This window comes from Theobroma cacao, chromosome 5 (assembly GCF_000208745.1).
Source record: "Theobroma cacao cultivar B97-61/B2 chromosome 5, Criollo_cocoa_genome_V2, whole genome shotgun sequence".
NCBI lineage: Eukaryota > Viridiplantae > Streptophyta > Magnoliopsida > Malvales > Malvaceae > Theobroma > Theobroma cacao.
The window spans coordinates 36,016,197-36,030,550 of NC_030854.1; the positions used below are offsets into that span (position 1 = coordinate 36,016,197).

Genomic DNA, 14,354 nt, shown 5'->3' on the forward strand with positions numbered 1-14,354 from the left:
ATATAAAGAAGGATTTTTTTTTATTATTATTTGAAAGGAATTAGGTACAAGAAGCGGAGTACCTAACATATCTGTGAAGGAAACCGAGACAAAAATGGAAAGAACATACCAGATCTATTGGATAAAAGTAGGATTGTTTCCCAGTTCACCCTGTTCTCACCCTATTCACAAGCCATTAAGCTACCAATTCCCAATTCTTAAAACATGCAAAGATTGGATCCTCTAAGCAAATTAGATTAGAGTATCCATGTGATAAAAGGGGTAATCTTTTCTTTTCGGATGTGACGCACGTAAACACCCAAGATAAAAGGGGGATAGCTTAGCCCTAAATGGTTCTCATTTCCTTAAAATTAGCAAGAGAGAAAAAGAAAACTATAGGAGCAAATCAAATTACATTTGCTGATTGCATCATAGAAAAGCAACTAATTCAAAGAATAAAAAGGAATAAATCTGTTTGGACAAGTTGGAATGAAGAACAGGAGCAATCAGCAAGTACAGCTTTACTTTGAATAAATATTAACAAATTGGGAAGGAACCTTTTTTTTTTCTTTTGAAAAAAATAAAAAGGCCTGGATCCCAAATCTTAGTATCCTCCTCTTCATGACTCTACAACAACATAGCATGATGACAAGTAAGACAATTGCATATATTTCCATCGAAAAATGTGGAATTTAGGTGTGACGAGACCCATTAATGCGTGTAAGAAGTACGTTTTGACTGAAATGGGAATGTGAGGTTTACACCAAAAGAAGCACCATCTCTTACCAAATGAAACATTCACCCCTTCCTCTTATCTGTGACTCTCGAATGGTGATCAGAGCTTTTGTTCTGATCTTCACGGATACCTTTTGAGGTTGTAGCTCGGGAGAGAGACGATTTGTGCTCAGACCCAGAATGGAGTCTCTGGCTGGTGGAGAGGCGACTACTACCTGAAAGAAGCCAACTTGATCGACTATCACTGGGCCCCACAGAAGAGGCTGGCCTGCTGCTCGAGGCAACCGCCCTCTTGGACAAGCTGCTAGGGCGGGTGGAAGAAGTTTGCCCCCTTCCAGAATCATTGTCCTGGAAAAAAATTGAGAGAAATTCATAAATAGCCCTCAAAATAAAAGATGAAATCTAGAGCACTGATTTGAACTCTACATGCATCATATATTCAAAGACATGGATGCATCAAAATTTATTCAAGGAATTGCATACAGTAGATCCAGATTCATATAGGAAACGGGCCAAGAGACAATAACTGAAAGTAAATGCAACAAAATTTATGGCAGTCAATGCCTACCACATCCTTTGATGGTGATGCCCTCTCTGATACCTTCTGCTTTGAATGATCACTGAGATGTCCACTACCTGAAGCATTTTTCCTAGTAAATACCTCAACAGCACCTGAAAATCTATCGCGAATTTCTCGTCCCACTAGTCAAAATATGTAAGGGAAAAGGAGGAAAAGCATTAGGATTCACTTAACAAGAAGGGTAAAGAATTTTTTGCTTCCACAAAGTAACAACCAAGAAACTTCCTAAATCACCCTGCCACAGAAAGGCTATGTTAAGTATCCAAGCCTCAAGCATCATAATTGCAAATTGGGAATTGTATTTAGAAGTAGGAAGTCTGGAAAACAACAAAAATCAAGTAATTCAAATACATCCTTGGCAGTCCAAACATTTTAGTTACACAAAACTGGATCCCCCTCCCTACACCCTCTCTGGATAACAGAGCACACCTGATGGCTTCTCTGTTCTTTCAGCAGATGGTCCAGCATTTAAAGCAGCTTTTCCACCTGACGGCTGAAAAGACACAAGAAAGAAAGTAAGAATAATCTGTGATAGGAGAGAAGTAAAGCACAAGATTTACAAACACTGACCCGTTGTCTAGAGCTACCAGTGAGCTGGGGATACTTGAGTATGGTCCAGTCAAATACATAGTCAAACTGATATCCTGCCAACAAAACCACCTTGAGAATCAAAAGGCACTAAACACTTTACCAGCCTTCAAAGAAAAATTTTCAAACAATGTTGTCTCATGATTTTATTGGCAAGTAATCTTATCATGCTTTCCAAAAAATGACAACATCTTGAAAGTAGGAAAGCTAAGTTCAGCTAGCAACAGAATGAGCTCTCACACATGTTTATCCATATTATTGTAACAAATTGTGTTCACCACACATTTCAAATGCATCTTGACAGGAGTTAAGACACATCCTGTCTTACCTGTTAAGTCCGGTACAGTTGGTATTTAAATCCCTGTTCATTTTCAAGGTGTATGACTTACATACTGATATATAGGTACAAGAAATTATTGCACATCATCCACCAATCTATGCAAAGTTTGTGATACAATTAAATGACTCTATACATGACCAGAAGAAACTAGAAAGCTATGTCATCAAGATGCCAGAAAGCAACCCACCTTCCAATTGCTTCCACTATATGCACAAAATTTTATATGCATCATGGTCATTCTTGTTGAGACCCACACATTATGGGCATTACAAAGGATACAAACAACTCCTAACTTCCACCATAAACTAAGATATTATAAAAGTATTTAAATAGGAAACTACAGTCTTTGGCTCTGACCTTCTCGAATAAATAAGTCTCGGAAAAGCCTCTTCAAGTATGAGTAATCTGGCTTGTCTTCGAAGCGTAATGATCGACAATAATGAAAGTATGATATGAACTCCGATGGATGTGACTTGCAGAGTACCTGAAGGAAGGATTTGCACATTTGTGTAATTAGTTATAAATAAGTGAAGTGTAATGACAAGGTGAGGGCACCAGCCTTGCATTTCATATTCAGAATTCGATTGAAATTTAAAATACCTCAACAGGAGTTAGCATCTTCTTTTCACTGATTTTATCATACTTCTGTTTTTTCGTCCCTGCCTTCAGGCCCTGCCAGGGAAGGCTGATGCCAGCAAAACATAAATTTAAAGAACATGACCAATAAGAAATATTTTTCACATCAACAACTTGGAATGCACAAAGAATAGTGCTTATAACGTTATAACCTTCCTCGTAAAAAATACATGAGCACATAACCCAGTGATTCCAAATCATCTCTTCGGCTTTGTTCTGTACATGAATCGAGCAACAATTAGATTACACAATGCACATCATGTCTAACATGCATAAGCAGAAACAATGAATAACTAATGTGGCACTTTACCCACCAACTCCAAGGTGAGTGTTAACGCTTGCATATCGAGCTGTGCCCGTAAGATTCTTGTTTTCTCTGTGAAGATATCAAATTCACAGAAGTTGAAACAAATTGAACATGAAGACTAAGTAGTTAAACAACCACTCAATTAAACCATTGAAACTAATCCTAGATGCCTGCCAAAAATGTGATAACTTTCAACACATATTATATTAGCACAAAAGCAATAGAACAACAAACAACGTAAGCAAAATCAGGTCAAATACCACAACTGTTCAAGAACTTTCAAAATACATGGGTGACTCGCCTCTCCAGCTTGTTTAGCTAGATGTTATCATGCTCAAGGAGAGTCACCAATTGTAAGCAATTAGTTTACAAATATCTATCTCTCAGATAAAAAACATTTTACATACAACTGATAAAAATACAAAATAAATAGAACAGCCGAAAACCTTAGCTCATTGTGCCACTATTTGGGATACAAAACAAATGGCAAATGCATACCTATAGGGTATGTGTTTGTGAGTTTGAAGATCCCTAAACTTTTTAGCAAGGCCATAATCAATAATATACACCTGTTACATAATCCATGAGATGGTTAGTAGCAAATCCATAAAGTAATCAAAGCAACCATCTCAGTCACCATATCAAGATTTGAGGCTTTTAGTAATGGCATTTCGCATACTCAGCAACTACAGCTGCAATAACTTTTGGGAATTTACCAGTATGGCAATCTCCAAGTTATCAACTATTGATACTGGCAAAAAAAATGGAAACAAACTTCAATATGCAATTGGTAACTGACATATAGCATAGACATGAAATACTTAAATAAAGCTAAACTCAAGGAAAGGCCATTCTAAAATCCTATAAGAGGATATCAGGATAAAATTTTAATTCCCCACTAGACACGAAAAAAGTGATACATGTTCTTTCAGTTTGTTAATTTCACCCTTTATCAAATTAAATAATTGCATCATATTTAAGATGCAAAAATGCTTATGAGAAAGCTTCAAGACGAAATCCCATTGATGCATCAACAATACAAGATCTTGCAGCTCACAGTGTACACAACAGAAAATTAGCTTTTACTCTGAAAACACAGTAATTTTCTTTTTTAAACTCTCTTATTGTAATATGAAACTATTAACTGCTAAGAATATGACTATGAAGTCTTTTAAGTGATGAGAAAAATTAATATGATATCTTAAGCAACACATATATGTATTAACAAGATTAAAAGTAACAAAATTTCACTTTAATGATTTCCACCTTTCTCTATTGTCACCAATCATGAAGCAAGACGATGTTCAAAGGAGTACACTCCACCACATAACTAGAGAGTGAAAGCATCACATTAGCTCATATACCTGATTGGCTTTTCGTCCCAAACCCATTAGAAAGTTGTCAGGCTTTATATCACGATGAAGAAATCCCCTTGAGTGCATAAATTCAACTCTGTTGATCTAAAGGGTTAACAGCAATAAGAGAACTCATCACATGTGATGCTAACATAGGCAGCAAAACAAAGTTCTTCAGTGAGACAGGTAAACATACTAACTGATCAGCGAGCATTAACACTGTCTTCAAAGAGAGCTTTCGATTGCAGTAGTTGAACAAGTCCTCAAGGCTTGGCCCTAGAAGCTCAATAACCATAATATTGTAGTCACCTTCAACTCCAAACCACTTGAGGTGGGGAACCCCCGCTTCATCAAAAACAATAAACAAAACAAACAATGAACTTTAGCTCATGTGTTTCATATTAAGGTCCTTTCTTCACAATTCACTAATTATAATAAATTACCAGCAGAGCAAAATAAATAAAACCTTACTTCCACCCTGAAGAAGCATGTACAATTTTGACTCATAGTGAAGCTGAGGGTGCTTGGTCTTCACAGGTTCCTGAAGTTGTGGGGAAAAAAACCCAGGTGGTCAAAAACCAAATAGATTAAGGTAGGGAATCAGTAGAAACATTCAAAATTTACTTCTCATAACATTTCAGGATTGGTGATTTTCATACTAAAATGCATGATATTGTCGCAAGATCTAACATACTTCTATAATGCAAAAAATCTCAGTATAGTCCCTTTTCAAAGATATCAAAATTTTTCTATCATACATGTCCAACTTCAACAGAGATAATGCTTCGACTGCTTTAAAGAGTCAAAAAACTTGCAAAAGTGCCCCCAAAAGCCCCTGCCCCAAAAATTAATATATCTTTTAGTCCACATCTCTATTCTCATCAGCATTTTCCAAAGCCTCTAACTCATCTTTTAGCATCCATTCCATCCAATCTAGTAGCAAACTCAAAACCTTATCATCATTAACAGCATGTTCTAATCTAACAAATCTCTTCGAATCACAACTTCCTCAATAACTAAATCTATTGAAAAATTAGCACACATTCTCATAATAACTTAAATAAACTCATATTTCCACATAGAAAATATATAAAACGCCAACCGATTGCATTGACATCGCCAAATACAACAAGCACGGCATAATTAACCTTAATTCAGAGATAAAAAATGAAAAACTAATCCCTATAAAAGTTTCTTATATCCGGTGATCATATACCGATATCTAAAATCAGCAAATCACTAACAAAAATTAAACTAACCAACATGTACCAAACTATTTATTCCAAAAATTAAGGCTCATACCATCTTTACAGCAACTTCTTCCCCAGTCTGTATATTGACCCCTATAAAAAAATAATTACCACATTAAATCAGATTAATTACTTTGATTTAAAAAGGTACAAATAAAGAGAGAGAGAGAGAGAGATTACCAAGGAAGAGCTCGCCGAAAGATCCAGCTCCGATCTTTCGACCCATTTTGAATTTCCCACCGACAATATGATCCATTATCAATTTTATTGATTATTAGACCAAAATTAATAAAAAAATTAAAATGAAAATTTACAATCAGAGGAGCTCGGAAAGGGAGATACAAAAGACGGAAATTATTGGATCGATGAGCCGCATTGCTGATTAAAAGGTAAAACTAAAAAATGGTGGAAAGTTTTCGTGGAAAAAATCCAATAAAAAGAATAAAAACAAGAAGATTATCAAATGAACAGAGGAAAAGATGGCGGGAAAAAGTGAGAGACAGAGAAGGAAAGAAAATGGAAGATTTGAATAAAAAGAAGAAGAAGAAGAGGAATATATCTGTTTTCTCTGTTTCTCTGATTTCTTTTGGAGTTTGAAGGAAAAATAAGTTCTTTCCTTTTTTTTTTTCCCTTAAAACAACGGAACTTTTTCCTTTTCTTTTCTTTTTTTTTTTTCTTGTGATTTCTCTTCTCCTTTCTCTCTCTCTCTCTCTCTCTCTCTTATTGCCTTTGCTTCGTGCACGGTCAAGAAGACGGCTCGAGCAAGGCACGTGAACAACATGTGCATAATACTTTAAATTTTTTTTATGAAAAAATTAAAAAAAATCAGTTTTTTAATTACGTGGCATTGGGATTTTTTTTCTTTCATTTTCCTGGTAACCAAACAGGGAGCTAGAAAAATAGAGAAAATGTACGGAAACTCTTGGGATGAAGACAGAGCGATGGATCTGTTGAATCAATTGGAGGCAATTTTGGAATCCGATCCTCTCATGTGAGTCGTTATACGTTTCTTTGAAAAATGAGATCGTTTTACTTATGGAAATATATAGATTTATCATGTTAACTTTTGAAATTAGTTTAGAATTTTAAAGATTCCGTTGTGTTTTGTTACTGAGAAAATGGAGAAAAATGAAAGAAAATATTTTTAGTCCTTCTCTAAAGTGAAAAATCGATAATTATGATTTATAGATATGAAAAATTGTTGAGAATACAATTATTAAAATTGAGAAAATGAGATTTTGTTGCATTTGATTTAGTTAGAAGAATTATATGAAAATTTTGTCAGGATTCTATTAATTGGCGCTTTTGCTACATGTTTTTTTGCATTAAGTTAATGTTTGGAATTTAAACAGAACAAGTAATTTTGAAATTTTAAAAATTTTGCATTTAGTGGAAGAAAAAGAACAAAAGAAATTGATTTTGCCTATAGATACATTTCTTTGAAAAGCAAGCATGGGCAAGGAAATGGAACCTTAGTTGTTTATTTATATATTCTCACCGTTGAAATAGATTGTTTTATGTTAAGATTGTAATATGAAGCTAATATTGCTGTCATTCTTGAATTCAGTGATGAAGTAGGGTTTATTCACCCATCTCAGTTTGTCACACTATGCAAAGAGGGTGGTGAATCCGGCGACTCATCCGAGGATGATGTTTTGGGACCTAGAAATACAAAATTTTGGAATAGAGATCATAAGTTGGGCATTTCAACTGAGGTTCTTCTTCCGTTGTGTAAGGCTGCTAAAGGTGCATTTATGGATGCAATGAAACAGTATAGGACACTTAACAGCTTATCGAATAATAAACATGAGCATGAGAATATCATGTATGGCTCTTTGTCTCGTCAGTCTTTTGACAGTGAAATCATGAAGCATAGCAGGGCGCTTTTATTGTTAAGCTGCGATTTTGGCACTGCATGGAATTCCAGGTTTTCCCCTCTCAATCTTTTATGTATATCCATACTTATTGTTAGCTTCTTCACTTGTACTTTGGATGCTAATCAATTTCTGGGAAGATGATTGGGATTTGTTGCTTACATGTCAGTGTGAAGCATTTTTATCTGGTCTGATTGAACATTGCTAGTTGTTTCACCCTGGAAAAATGGTTACATATATTTGATTAGCAGTGATTTGTATACTTGGGCATGTAATTCTAGTTCACCCTGCTATTGAACACCAATTCTCTGTTCATGGTCCCATGCTTTGGGTTTTCAGGTCTCTGTTTAAACACCACGAAACCAAAATTTTGGCATAAACTTTGAAAATGATGGAATCAAACCTTTGAGATTATCTTTGCATGACCACAAGCTGAAAGTTGTTATGTCTTTAGCCTTTGTGGAGCTTTGAAGTTTCTTATGCTTGCTGCTACATTATAATTTGCAAATTTTATCGTTTTTGTGTAGTTTGTTTAGATCATGATCCAAGTTTATGTATTATGTAATGTCATTAGGAAGCTAGTTGTGTCAAAGAAGCAGCAACTGGCAATGCTTATGGATGAACTTCTCTTGTCAGCCCTTGTTCTTTCTTATTCACCTAAAAGTGAACAAGCTTGGAGCCACAGGCGATGGGTGATCAAGATGATTGCTGGAAAATGTTCAACTATGCCAGAGATTATAACAAAAGAATCTGAGCTTGTCGAAAAAATAGCTGAGGTTTAATTTCAGCTCAGGAACTGGATACTATTGTATAATAAGGTTTATTAGCATTTTCAAAGTAAATCCTTTCTTTCTTTCTTTTCTTCTCTCGCAAGAAGTGGCTATGAACTCCAAGATACTTAGTAGTTTGCCTAATGGTTTTGACCGAGACTAAAAACTGAAAGGGATGAAACTGCAAAACATAGGAGTTGGGTTTATTAAGCTGTTTGATTCCTGATGTGCACCTTATGTTGACAACTCACTAAAGTTCCTATGAATTTGTTCTAATCATTTTCCCCTTTTCATGTAAACCTCTGAATCTTTATTATTAAGATATGGACTCCTTTTCTGGGTAGAGTGGACCCCTCCTAATGCATTGATGATATGGATTTTTATTCATCAACACCAATGGTTGAGCTATGTAACTGTGGATAAAAATGCAATTAATCATATTCTTTTCTTTACAGAGATCAAAAATGAACTATCGTGCCTGGAATCATCGGTGCTGGTTAGTTTCCTACATGACGAGAGAACAGGTTAGATTATTGGATTATGCAGATTGTTCAAGTGTTATATAGTGTTGCAACACAAGTTCTAGGTTTGATGCACTTCACATATGTGTGAGGGAAAACAAATAATTAAAAACTGCACTTAATGCAGAATTTTCAGAATTTTTAAAGGATAGAGTATAGTGATATTTTCTCAGAATTCCGCTGTTCCTGTTTTATGCTGCTAAATTTATGTTGTGTATTATGTTTGCTTTTTGGTTTTTTAATGCACAGACACTCTGGTTCAAGAAAGCATCTTTTTAAGTTTCTCTTTTCATTGTTTTATTGATGTAAATATATAATTTCAGATGCTTCACGAGTTAAAGAAATCCAGAGATTGGGCTGGGTTACATGTTGCCGATAATTCATGCTTTCACTATCGCCGAGTAAGCTTTTATGTTACAATCTGAAATTGATATTGCCCTCAAGAAAAGATATGCTTTTAGTTCAAAGAATACTGGGAAATATTTTGTTTTACCAGGAGAAAGTCATCATTAATATAATCTTTTATTTGAGTAATAAATCTTGTTCATGCTACTAACTATCTTAGTCTACCTCAATTTGCAGCGGCTAATGCTTGGAATTTTAAAGAATTCCTGCTGTAAGCAAGAATGTGATGATTCTTCTTATGATGTTGAAAACTATCAAGTTGTAAAGGTACAACTCTGTGGCATACTCAAGCTAATAAAACTACCAATTTCTTGTCTTTACCAAGAAAGTATACCACACATGATATGTATTTGCTTTATTGATCATTGATGTCTTATGAAAACATTTATTTACAACTTTCTTATTTCGCCTCTTCAAAATTGTACTGGACAGGAGGAACTTGATTGGAACGAAGTGTTAATAAAACGTTATGTAGGGAGAGAGGTACAAGGCTTTTTACCTATTCCCTTTCCCTCCTCAAACAAAAGAAATGGGTGAAGGAGGTTTCACAGAGTCCATGCACTTGTTCTTTGTACTTTCATTGCTTTTCAATACAAATACTGTCTATTTGTGACAGATGACACTTGTGCAGGCTAGTTATTTGTTCAGTGTCCAATTCACCTATTCCTGCATTCCTTAAAATTATTAATTTATACTGTTTATCTTTGATAGGCTCTATGGCTACATCGTCGTTTCCTGTCCCAGTGTTCAATAAGCCATTTGACAATGAATATGCATGGTATTTCCAGCCAGTCTGAGCAGAAAACCAGCATGGATAATGAAATCAGTATCTTCATGCATAATGAATTATGTCTCCTAAATTCCTGCTCAACCATTCAAGATATGGAGTTTGAGGATTTCCAAGCACAAGCAATGTATTCAGCAATTTACTATTTATGGTTGATAAAGGTAATGTTATTTTGCTTAAGTTAAAGTGACTGTTTAAGCAGGTTGCTTTGCAAGCTACCATGTGGATTCTAACTTCTGTATTATGCATCAGCTAATTCCTCAATTTAGGGAGAGTGAAGTGCAAGTGAAGCTAAAAGCAGGAAACCTGAAGACTATACTACATAAGACATGTCCTGAAAGATCTTTTCTTTGGGACTTTTTGGACTTAAATGGAAGCTTATAATCAGCATGTAAGAGAGAATTAGTTCAGCTTTGGTAGATATTACCTATTACATGACATATTCATGACTATTTAATTTGGTATTTACCTTATCTGCACAGGTTTGATTGTGGTACTGAAAATAAAGAATTTGTAATCTCACTTTTCTAATCAAGGTAGCTGGTTTTCACTGAAACAAAGTAGCTTGGAAAGTAGAGAAATTTATTTCTTAAACAAATAGTTAAAAAGAAGAGGTTAATATTGCTTTTAATTGTATCTAGCCTATGATTGGACCGCATGTTAGACAGTTAATATATGGATTAGCTCACCTAATCTTTTGATATTTCAAGGTTATGTGCATATTAGGTATCATTATCTTTCTTTTCTTCTCTTTTCTTTTTCTTTTTAATTTTGAGAAATTATTAAGCAAGATTTATTATGCTCTCTGGTTAGCCTACACTCTGCAATGATTTTCTCGAGGCTGCAATATATGTCAGCTCACATTCCGCTAGTATGAAGGCTGTTAGGTTTGTTATCTGTGATGGGGGCTATGATCAAAGGCCTGCAGCCATGCATGAGCACTGTAATTCAGTTATCCTTTTGAAGAATGGTTCCCTCATGAATTAGTTCAAATGTTTGATAAGATATCTTATTGATATGTAGGTAATAATACTATTTTGTACATTTCAACTTCCGAGGGTGCATCGTCATGTTTTCCAGCTCTCTAGAGATCAGAATGCCATGAGGAAAACGCAGCTATTATGGATTTGAACAATGGCTGGCCATTCCTACTTTGCCTAGGTCCTTGAAATAAAGTTGTATCCAAAAATTCTAAGGGGGGAAGCAACTGCTAGCAAAACTGGACACGGTAGATATGATATGCACAAGGAGTTTTGCTGAGTTGGTTTGAAAACCATTACAGCTTTGCATGGACCGTTGTGTTTTTCTATTATAACTGATGTCCACCTCTTTCGATTCTGAATGTATGAGTTGGGAGTTTCAAGTCCACATGTTATAACATTAATGTCAAACTCTCTCTCCCCACTCCAATGGCCTACCCAATTAAAGCATTGAATGTTAGCCAGTGCTTTTTGTCTCCAAAATGTTCCCTAAAGTGATGTTTGCTTCCCTTGTCGAGTGGGCTAACATTGCACACCAATCCCAAAAGTGACTGTTGCTTCCCTTCGTCCAGTGGGGGCCATTGTTCACCAATCCCATTGAAAAAATCGAACCATCGTGCTGTAATAAACTGTAATATAATATGTGCAATTGGGCTTCTCTTTGCTTGGGTTCAGCTCAAGTAACAAAATTCTCTCTCATGGCCCGTCGGCTTTCCGGTCCAAACCCAACACCGATATCCAAGCCAGATGCCTTATCCTTAAGTTATGTCTACATATCCAACTGAAAATCTGTGTAAGACTACGTGCAAGCAAAGAACACCATAAAACACAAGCACATCTTTTCAGTTTTTATCACCATTCCTTTCAGTTTTTGAGGTACTCTCTCTTCATTCCTTCTTTCTATCTTTCTCCCTTTAGCTGGTTGTAGAGCAAAATGATCTTCCTTGAACATTGAGCACCAGGAAAAAAGAAGACAGAAAATCATTATCAATGACACTGTTTTCAACTGAGTTAGTTACCCATAGTCTACCCTTTACTACACAACAACTAAAACCAACTTCAAATTCACATTCACATCATACTTCTTTGGTGAGTTGCTTAAACCATGAGAGTCAGGATAGTAGTAGTAAGTCTAGAAACAACCAAAAAGTGAGGGTTTCAGCTGAAACAAGACCAACCCATCTCTTATCTTTTGATTTTAAAGAGACTCATTTGATGAAACTACTCAATAGGTCATGCAAGGCAGGCAAGTACAATGAAGCATTTTACTTTCTTGAGTGCATGGTTGGCAAAGGGTACAAGCCTGATGTTGTTCTTTGTACAAAGATGATTAAAGGATTTTTCAATGGAAGGAACGTTGAGAAAGCTACTAGGGTGATAGAAATTTTGGAAAAGTATGGTGAACCTGATGTTTTTGCTTACAATGCAATAATTAGTGGGTTTTGTAAGATGAACCGACTTGATTTTGCTAATAAAGTGCTTGATAGGATGAGAAGTAGAGGGTTTTCACCTGATGTTGTTACATACAATATAATGATTGGGAGTTTTTGTAGTAGAGGGAAACTTGATTCAGCTTACAAGGTTATTAATCAGTTGTTAAAAGATAATTGCAAGCCTTCTGTTATTACCTACACAATTTTGATAGAGGCAACCATGCTTCAAGGTGAAATTAATGAAGCTATGAAACTTTTGGATGAAATGTTATCGAAAGGACTTCGACCAGATATGTTCACTTACAATGCAATTATTAGAGGAATGTGCAAAGATGGGATGGTGGATAGAGCTTTTAAGTTTGTTAGAAGCTTAAAGGCTAGGGGTTGTCAGCCAGATGTGATTTCCTACAACATTTTGTTACGAGTACTTTTGAATCAGGGGAAGTGGGCTGAAGGAGAGAAACTAGTGACAGAGATGGTTTCTAGAGGTTGTGAACCAAATGTTGTTACGTATAGCATCTTGATCAGCTCTCTTTGTCGTGAAGGAAAACTTGAGGAGGCTGTAAATGTATTAAAGATGATGAAAGAAAGGGGTTTGACTCCTGATGCTTATAGTTATGATCCATTGATCTCTGCATTCTGCAAAGAAGGGAGACTAGATTTGGCAATTGAGTTTTTGGATTGCATGATCTCTGATGGTTGCCTGCCAGATATTGTTAACTACAACACAGTCTTAGCTACTCTGTGTAAGAATGGAAAAGCTGAGCAGGCTTTGGAAATCTTTGAGAAGCTTCGCGAGGTTGGATGTCCTCCAAATGTGAGTTCTTACAACACTATGTTCAGTGCACTATGGAGCTCTGGGGATAAAGTCAAGGCTTTGGAAATGATATCAGAGATGCTAAGTAAAAGAATTGGTCCTGATGAAATTACTTACAATTCACTCATCTCCTGCTTGTGCAGAGATGGGATGGTAGATGAAGCTATCGAGTTGCTAGTTGACATGGGATGTAGTGGGATTCCCCCGACGGTAATCAGTTACAATATCGTTCTTCTTGGTCTATGCAAAGTACACAGAATCAATGATGCCATTGAAGTGTTAGCAGCAATGGTTGATAAGCGATGTCAGCCAAATGAAACCACTTACATATTATTGATTGAAGGGATTGGTTTTGCCGGATGGCGTTCTGAAGCTATGGAGTTGGCCAATGCCCTTTTCAGAATGGAAGCTATTTCTAAAGATTCATTCAAACGTTTGAACAGAACTTTTCCTTTGCTTGATGTTTACAAAGAATTTGCTGGTTCTGATTCTAATAAGTAGCACCCATTAACCATTTTGTCACGTATCAGCAACATGAGCCCTCTAACTATAATCTTGCCATATCTTGTTTCAACACTCTTCTTCTATCAAGTTATTTATTATCCTCTCTGAACTTGGAAGGCGAGTGCACGGTTCTGACAAGGAAGAGTCTTTTTTCCTTCTGGACCTCTGAGGTCGTTTCGGCAGCATGTTTTTGTTATTATTTCCCTTTATACATGTTCTTCCCACATGTAGTTTTGAATCTTTTATTGACCCTCTCCAAGACCATCAAACAAGGTCTCTGGCTCAGGCGCATAGCCTGCATAAAATATGACTTCCAGCTATATCATTTTGACTAAATAAAGAACACCCTTATCTTGCAGGACTTTAAATCCAAGTGCCTAACACAGCTATATTGCTTGGTGGAAATTTCTCTGCGGTGGATGTTAAGCTGCCAACTTATCTGCAGCACAAGGCTATATATTAACATCAAGTGGCATATCTGTCAAATCAGTAT

The 14,354-nt window shown here is 35.9% G+C and overlaps 3 protein-coding genes across 6 annotated transcripts; 2 read left to right on the forward strand and 1 right to left on the reverse strand.

Moving 5' to 3' along the window:
• On the reverse strand, positions 412 to 6,428 carry LOC18600067 (casein kinase I). 2 transcript variants are annotated; one of them, XM_018121908.1, is made up of 14 exons: positions 5,951 to 6,428; positions 5,823 to 5,863; positions 4,992 to 5,061; positions 4,717 to 4,865; positions 4,530 to 4,625; positions 3,664 to 3,734; positions 3,173 to 3,234; positions 3,011 to 3,074; positions 2,823 to 2,907; positions 2,580 to 2,706; positions 1,865 to 1,938; positions 1,724 to 1,787; positions 1,283 to 1,416; positions 412 to 1,062 (listed from the first exon to the last, which is right to left on the reverse strand). In XM_018121908.1, the coding sequence occupies exons 1-14, from the start codon at positions 6,024 to 6,026 to the stop codon at positions 778 to 780; spliced, it is 1,398 nt and encodes a 465-aa protein (XP_017977397.1). In that variant the 5' UTR covers positions 6,027 to 6,428; the 3' UTR covers positions 412 to 777. The 2 variants fall into 2 exon arrangements, with proteins under 2 accessions (XP_017977397.1, XP_017977398.1); XM_018121909.1 differs by having other exon boundaries at positions 4,987 to 5,061; positions 5,951 to 6,291.
• Positions 6,629 to 11,493, forward strand: LOC18600068 (protein prenyltransferase alpha subunit repeat-containing protein 1). 3 transcript variants are annotated; one of them, XM_007030341.2, is made up of 10 exons: positions 6,629 to 6,761; positions 7,338 to 7,697; positions 8,219 to 8,420; positions 8,870 to 8,938; positions 9,259 to 9,336; positions 9,518 to 9,607; positions 9,773 to 9,823; positions 10,052 to 10,288; positions 10,380 to 10,518; positions 11,151 to 11,493. In XM_007030341.2, exons 1-9 carry the CDS (start codon positions 6,679 to 6,681, stop codon positions 10,509 to 10,511), a joined length of 1,302 nt encoding a protein of 433 aa, XP_007030403.1. In that variant the 5' UTR covers positions 6,629 to 6,678; the 3' UTR covers positions 10,512 to 10,518; positions 11,151 to 11,493. The 3 variants fall into 3 exon arrangements, with proteins under 3 accessions (XP_007030403.1, XP_017977061.1, XP_007030404.1); XM_018121572.1 differs by lacking the exon at positions 11,151 to 11,493 and having other exon boundaries at positions 10,380 to 10,830; XM_007030342.2 differs by lacking the exons at positions 9,773 to 9,823; positions 11,151 to 11,493 and having other exon boundaries at positions 10,380 to 10,830.
• Positions 11,673 to 13,982, forward strand: LOC18600069 (pentatricopeptide repeat-containing protein At3g04760, chloroplastic). Its single transcript, XM_018121571.1, has one exon. The coding sequence runs from the start codon at positions 12,098 to 12,100 to the stop codon at positions 13,856 to 13,858; it is 1,761 nt and encodes a 586-aa protein (XP_017977060.1). The 5' UTR covers positions 11,673 to 12,097; the 3' UTR covers positions 13,859 to 13,982.